The sequence below is a fragment of the Tubulanus polymorphus genome, chromosome 1, assembly GCF_964204645.1.
Source record: "Tubulanus polymorphus chromosome 1, tnTubPoly1.2, whole genome shotgun sequence".
Lineage (NCBI taxonomy): Eukaryota > Metazoa > Nemertea > Palaeonemertea > Tubulaniformes > Tubulanidae > Tubulanus > Tubulanus polymorphus.
This window is the reverse complement of record NC_134025.1, coordinates 1,028,776-1,036,726: the sequence shown is the minus strand read 5'-3', so window position 1 is coordinate 1,036,726 and position 7,951 is coordinate 1,028,776. Positions and strand designations below refer to the sequence as shown.

The 7,951-nt window shown below is 36.6% G+C and overlaps 1 protein-coding gene across 2 annotated transcripts; it reads left to right on the top strand.

The window, feature by feature from the left end:
• The first annotated feature begins 1,172 nt into the window (after positions 1–1,172).
• Positions 1,173–7,430, top strand: LOC141909854 (uncharacterized). 2 transcript variants are annotated; one of them, XM_074800516.1, is made up of 2 exons: positions 1,173–1,258; positions 4,306–7,430. In XM_074800516.1, the coding sequence occupies exon 2, from the start codon at positions 4,325–4,327 to the stop codon at positions 6,896–6,898; it is 2,574 nt and encodes an 857-aa protein (XP_074656617.1). In that variant the 5' UTR covers positions 1,173–1,258; positions 4,306–4,324; the 3' UTR covers positions 6,899–7,430. The 2 variants fall into 2 exon arrangements, with proteins under 2 accessions (XP_074656617.1, XP_074656609.1); XM_074800508.1 differs by lacking the exon at positions 1,173–1,258 and adding an exon at positions 2,550–2,626.
• Positions 7,431–7,951: the final 521 nt, after the last annotated feature.

The following is a 7,951-nucleotide window of genomic DNA, read 5'->3' as shown; positions in this document are numbered from 1 at the left end:
TTTTCATTGTTACCGCGCAGGGATTTTATAACGTTATAATTACCGCTAGTTTTACATATTCTGGTTTTGTAAAGGATTTTTATACAGAGCTTAAATTTGTGTATTCGAAAAATGATTTTACAACTTGATAATTGCTCTTTAAAGTATTAGGCGTTTGAACATTCTGAATAAGTTTCTTACTTTATTAGTTCCACGGTTGTAAACTCAAAGTCTTCTAAGCGGAGCAATAAACGGATTTTATTCATTTATTCTTTCAGTAATTTGTTCGTACAGATAGTTATATCAATTGCAGGCTAGTTCATCTATTAATCGTATTATATTCATTTGTGAAGAAATATCAAGTCAAAACCAAACAATGGATGCTACAGGAACCGGTTACACAGTCGTGAGTTAGAGTTAACTCTTAATTTCAGTAAAATCAGTTTAATATCTAATGTTTTAATTCACGATACAAAGTTCCACAGTCGTGAGTAAGAGTTAGTTAAAATTAGTTCATTTTCAAAGTTCTAACTCGGGTGTCAAATGATAACTCGGAACTGTCGAACTGGGTCCTGGAAACTGCATAAAACAGTTACAATCTAGAAAGAGATCTAATGATGATTATGAAGAAAATCATAAAAACATGGTAGGAAGGACGACAGGATAAGGGGACATTTTAGCGATGTCAGTAGAAATATAGTCTATATCGAATAAGTTCTTGTGACCTAAATCATTCTACTATTCACCAGCAACACATGACTTCATACGATCTATTATTCAACATTTTCCCCGAACACGAAATTAAATGCGTTTATCTTTTGTGTGCGTCTTATGCAACAAAGAGTAACGTCTCTTAATGAAGTGGTCTTTGTGTGTAATGTATGAAACACTAATACAGTATCGCAGTCGAGTCGTGGTTTGTATTTACCTAGATTCTATTCATCTCACTACGAACTTAATAAAAGCTTTAATTAATTGGATAGAAAACCAGTCTGAACGCCACGTATAGATGAAGATTAAATGGTTTCGTATGTCGGCTACAAAGTCTTACTGGTTCCAAAAGAGGTTTTATAGGAACCACCTGTATACGGCGGCTCTATATTCTAATGCTATTCATGTAGTGAGTTTATTGTGTTAGTTATTATTAATAGCGCCGTTATAAGACGGCCGACCGTCTGTAAGACAGATTTCAATCTGTTTTCATGTACTGGGACGTGCGTCTGGCAGGACCTACGGGGACATTTCGATTATAATGGCGACCGTACTGCGCGCATCGGGGGTAAGTCAAAAATATCGAAAAGAAAATTAGAAATTTCTAGATTTGGTGTCTCTATTACTACAGAAACTCCATCCCAGTGATTCTAGTAAAGGCTATTTCTCGAATTGGAAATAGGCACTTCAAGATATTGCGTAATATCTATTATCAAATATGAATATTTATTTTAGAAGCCCGTCTCTTTTACTCGAGCTTTATATGAAATTTTCTTGTTTACATTAGTAGAATAAACCGGTACACTAGGATATGGAGAAATATATAAGATTAAAACAACTATATTCAAATCTGAAAGATAAAAGCAAAATTTGAATCAATCAAAATCAAAATCAAAATAAATCTTTTGTATTTGTAAATAGTGAGTCTTAATCTGATATGAAATTACACATTCTTCTAAAGACTGTATAAATCATATTTCTAAGGTCTTCGCTTTGGTCAAAGATTTTGTCATGAAAGTAAACAGGAATCAACAAAGTCTCATAAACGTTAACAGTATTCATTCTAAACGATACAAACTTTAGCTATAGTTGACATATATGTGATATGATAAGCGCTATCATTTACAATGTTGATTTATAGTAGTAACACCTTAAATCAAGTGCTGCAGGTTTCGACCCCCATACTGTGATAAATGTTCTATCATTGCTGGACAAACAGCACAAAACAGTCAAAGATTCCGATTATTAACTAACGAGTTATTCATACATGGATTTCGTCCTCATTGACTTTAAACGCTCGGAAAGCCTTTCATAATTCCGCTCTGAAATTTGTTTCTTCATGACACATAAACATTGATTTGAACGGTGTAAATGTCTACTTAGAAATTAAAACAGGACAGCAGTAAATCTGACTTTAAAAATTGATCCATAAAAACCATTTTATATCATCGGCTTTATTTTCGTATGTCAAACTTCAGTGTAGGGTAGTAACTTATTGATCTTAAAAGAGAATTTTCAATCTGGTTTTACGAGTGTGGAGTTTGTTTTTGAAGTGGTGCTTTTACTTTTCAAATACATCGGACAACGTATGATATAATGATGTAGGTGAGATATAGAACTAGTTCCCAGGAGAGCGATTTCCAGACAGACTATTGTTACTAGACGTATGAATGACATTCTATAGCATAACATCGATATAATTGTAGCTCTTTCCCCCTCTCTCCCTCTCTCCCTCTCCCCCTCTCTCCCTCTCACTCACTTGGGAGTCTATCAATTGCCAATGGATACCTATGCTATACCGCAATGACAAGACTCTTACACCATAGGATGCGTGTATCATCGATTCATACGCTTCGTGCCAGAGAGCTTTCAACCGAGATTTATAAATCGAAAGGAAACTATTAAACCGTTGATTTATGTATCATACGGATTTAAGGTAAACTTTTTTGTTTGATTTCATTAGTTGATTATCGAAATTTGAATAAAACCTTTTGAGGCATGTGACATAGATAAACTTATTATAAATTTGTCGAGTAAGACCTTCGTTAACCTTAATTCATTTTAGTAATCATAAATAGTGCTCGATGTCTATTCTTATTTCAGTGGTTGATATTTTTTTTTCAAATCGAAAGAAAAAGATTACGATGTCATCATTCCATTTCTTGTCATACCCTTCTGGGAAAACGTATATCTTATAAAGTCCCTCTTATCTATTTGATTGATTGATCATTGTTGTGGACCAGTCATACCTGCTGCCAGGAACGGGTTTGGGGGCTCAATTCTAAGTTTAGAAGTTGAAGTACAGAATCAATAGCCGGATGATCGGTCGAATTTTCTTAATTTTTTTGGGATGCCTTCTTCAATACAGATCTATTTTTTTGATGAATTGAGTATTATTATGATGTACTAAAGTATACGATATTTCTATATATTTTGAAGTACTGTTTACAAAGTTTACTATATTTTCATATCGTTAAACAGAATTTCATTCATTTGTTTCTGCGATAATAAATTGTAGGAATGTGTTGTACATTTCTGAAATATCATAGCACTATGAAATATTTACAACACAATAGTAGGATGCAGTTTTATAGTCCACGTAGCATATGCTGGTAATGAATTAGAAAATATAGGGCTATATGAATCTATTAATTATTCATCAAGTGACCAAATGACGAGGCATCTTTAGGCGCAGTTAGGTTGATATATAGGTGTATGGTGCGTATATGACTGTGTAGATATTGCTATGGTAGCTGACGGATCTCCTGTAGAGACAGACGTACTACAGACTGTGGGTGCACGCAACACCACGCCATCATTTTAATGCTTCACTCCGTCATAGAATAATGAAATAATAGAGCATTCATGACTCTATCATTAGTCGATTAATGTCGGTTTATTACGAACGAATCTACTACGAAATAAAGAATTAAAAATATATACGGGGAGATTTCACGCAGCATAGGAAACATAAATCCTCATAAACAGAGAGAAAGCGACCGTGTTAGAACTAAGCCTAAATTGGTTATATCTAATTGATCAGCATTCAGTAAATAGACAATATTATTTGTCTATAATAGAAACCCAGCGCCTCCCTAGTAATAACTTGTTTACTTTGCTATAGATTTTCCAGTACTATTTTGACTCGAGAATACACGATGTATACAATTTCTCTTAACGTTTCAAATCCATACAATACTGTAAAAAATTATTGTAACAAAAATTGTACATTTGTGTCAGCGCATGGTCTAAAGGAATAAAGGGCCTTTCAACGAGAAATTCTCTTACTGTCCCTGAGACTATAAAGAACAGTGTTGTCTAGAAAACCTAAATAAAGAATCCGTGATTCCTTTTTTCAATTGCAATATCATTTATTCAAAGAAAACCTCTATTGCCATAATGGAAACTCAGGTCAATGCGAGATATGTTCTTTGGGCCTCGAAGGAGCCAGTTCCGCTGGGATAGATAAAATTCAGGATCCATTTCCCCAGTTTCTGAGCTAGGATTTAATTCGGAGTTAACTCATCGAAAATGGACCTGAGTTAACGCTAGCGGTTGAACTGGATCCAAGGCATATATCAGATTTACCTATTCACATTTTACGTATAATTTCAGTTCTTTTGGACCCCGGAAGATGTCGCCCGTTAAAGAACAACATCTGATGTTATGGGTCGTACCATGTGATATCAAGAAATGCGTCTTCCCGCCTTCAACAACACATTGCAACTCGAGAAAAGACCACGGACAACAATTAGAAACGTCTAGCACACAGTCAATAAACACAAGTGCCGATGATAAACTGTCAAAATCTAATAATCCTGTTCTTTCACGTGAAACCATTTCGCCGACCACTGTTACTGTCGATTTTGAGAATTTATGTTTTGAAATCGTCGGTGGTATGATGCCCGAAATGAAAGACAACGAAGAACTCTCTCCTCGCGGTTTAGCGAAACGTAATCAAGCTAGTTACGAGATAGACTACACAAACCCGAGACTATGGTACACTTCTACCAAAGAGAAACCAACTCGTAATACCAATAATAATCTTAATGATGTATTTCGTAGTGAAAATCTCATGGAGTCATCCGCTTTCAAACACGAGCGAATGTTAAATAAAAGTTTACCAAATCTCGCCGATTCGAATTGCGCTTACGTCGATCGACATAGAACGAAAACTAAACGTAAAAAACAGAACAAAAAACAATCGATAAGAGCAAGAAATGAGGAGAATGTGGAAATGATGTTACCGAGGATGAGTGATAGGAACAATCAGATAAACGGAGGAGGAGTTGGAGGAGGAGGTGGAGGAGGAGATAGCGACGGTTCATTGTTTCCTAAATTAGCGAACGATGTTGTTGTTTTACCCAAACAAGTGGCAGTTAATACCGGACCGAGTGAGAATCATTGCGGAGAAATATCATTTCAGAAATACATGGAACTCAGACTCGCTAAACATAATCAGGACAACGCGGAAAATCAGTTCAGTTTCGAGAAATATAAACTACAACAGAAATCGATATTGAAACTTCATTTAGAGGATTATTCGAATAAGATGAAACAACAGAAAGCGGATGCTAGATTATGGATTCCTAAAGATTTCTATAAACCGTCGAAACGTATTCGTCCCAAGAAAACGACAACCAGAACCGCGACGGATACGAAACGTGTTGGTTCAGATGAGACAGTTGGCGGGAAGAGTAGTTTTAATTCATTCAGAGCTCGTCTCGATATTGCGCCGGACGACGACGAAACTGAATATTGTATCGACGATCAAGATGTTATCGTTACGACCAGTCAAATCATAGATGAGAAACAACAAGTAATTCTACCGAGATCTACGATGAAAAAAGCGATCGAGCCTCAGCAATTAGTGATCGATATACAACAGCCGTGTGGACAGACTGGAATCAGCGGGGACGGCGTCGAGGGCAGGGAACGTGCCAAAAGTCAAATCGGGCGCTACGTCTACAAAGCTCCATCTGATGGATATATTTCGCGGCAAAGCAATAATAACGACGAAATTGCTAAAACTAAAACTGCGGTGGTAACTTTGGCGCTAGAACGAGATGTCGTAAAACGAACTCCGTACTGCGACAAGCATACGGAGAAAACGGCGAGAAAGTCTAATAGCGGGTACACTAGTGGTTATAATAGCGCTATTGATTATAGTTCTTCGTGCGATGAACTGATAGAAAGTGAAGATGATACAGAAACGATAGGTGAACTCTCTCGTCCTAGTACGATGACTTTACGGGACAACAGCGGACGAATATCGACGGCTACGACTGATATGAGTTTACCGGCTAGTCGTAATCACACAGGTCGCGTACGATCGCGTAACATACAATCAGTAACACCCGGGTTCGAATCCGATACCAGGACCGAATCGCCGTCCAAAAAATCCGTCCGATTCGCTAAAGAATTAGAGAACGGTAGCGTCACGCCTGCGCGTAGCAGATCGAAAATGCAAACTCCGAAATCCGCGCTGAAACGATTTAATAAATTAGAACCGTTTGCAGAACGAAACCGGGATAAACAGGATGTGATTAACAGCGATAGATGTCCTCGTGTTGAAAATACTGAACGATTGCCTCGTCTAGCTAATGGGGATCAGACGGGTGAAGATACGACACGCACTGAAAGTAAGATGGCGGAGATTGTAGAGTCATACAGACGGTATATTGACGGAGGTGATACGGAGGCAGTGGATTTACGAGATACGGTGGATCAGGATGCTACAGAACTGGATACAGCGCCGGTAACAGACGGTGACGTCATGGATATAGCTACTGACAACTGCACCGATAATACTGTGAACAATCCTCAAATAGATACTAACAATGATAACGTTGAAGATAATCAAACGTTGCCGGTTTCCAATGACGACAATGGTAATACTGATGTTGATGTTGTAGTTTTACCAAGTGAAACCGACGATAAAAATAACGCTGTAAATCGCGATTATTTACTTCGACAAGAAAAACATTTAGGCGGAGAAAATATCGAAGACACGGAAATCACAACTGAAGTAGAGTTCGACAATGAACTCGAATTATCAAATAGTAACAATTTAGATGATGTTGAGGATTTTGATAATAATTCATCGGAAATTATTGAAACTGTTATAGAAACAGTGGCTGAAGCAAATATAGCTCACGATCTACGACTAAAGGGTGAGGTTGATGTTCAGCAAACTGAACCATCCTGAAACTTTGATTCATTTCTACTCGGTATATGTTTTATATTCAGGGTCAAAATGACGCTGGGAATATTCCAAACTTAATCACGAAATATCATTAAGGTTGAGGACTCTGACCTCCTAGAGTAACTTTGATACAAAGTCAGTGAAACCGATGTGTTGTGGTTTCAGGGTCCTTGTCGTCAATTACGTACAATCACTTTTAAACAACTTTCTTATCAAGTTTGAAACTCCACTTAATGTAGTAAAGAAAATTGTACATATTTGATTGTGAAATCTGCTGCCAAAAGAAAAGACAACGTTCGTTGTTTCTTTGGAAAGTGATATGCGCAAAGCACGTATTGTTGACTTTTTAATGAGAGAAAATGTACTGAATATTTCACTAAGTCTGTCTATAGCTGTCTATATTTAACTGTATTATACTATAAAACTGTTTTGTTCACTTATAATATGATCGTATCGCTTCAATCTATACATGTATCATACATAGTTATTATATACGCTGTAACTGTTACATTATAGTATTTTTGCTTGTTCGATATAAAACCCTTGTAAATGTTACAAAGCGAATAAAACCTTGCTTTATGTTTGATTTCAGCTAGTCGCTATTTTTAGTTCGAATTCATTTTTACAGAATTTATCAATGTATTGTCTTTGATTGTGGTTGCTGGAGAGTACATGTATTTAAACCCGTAGGAGCCAGTTGCAGGTTGTTTATTTTCTTTTCTTATCAAATTGATGGGATTGGTTGAACAGTTATCGGTCTGGTTAAACATTTATTTTGCTGCTGATCTTCAAAATAATTAAAATTATGACGTGACGTCATCATGTTGGAATCGGATTCGAAGAAAATGCGGTGTGAATGCTTTGTCGAGTATCATATAATTATTATAAAATGATTTGGGTAATGGACTGGGTGGAGACGTTGTCTATCACAAATCCGTATATACCCCAGGTTCTCGATACGTGGACGACGTCGACCCTGGAACAAATGTATCCTCTGCAATGGATTAAATACTTCAGTTAGAAGAACTTGTATCCTAGGATATGAATAGACATAAA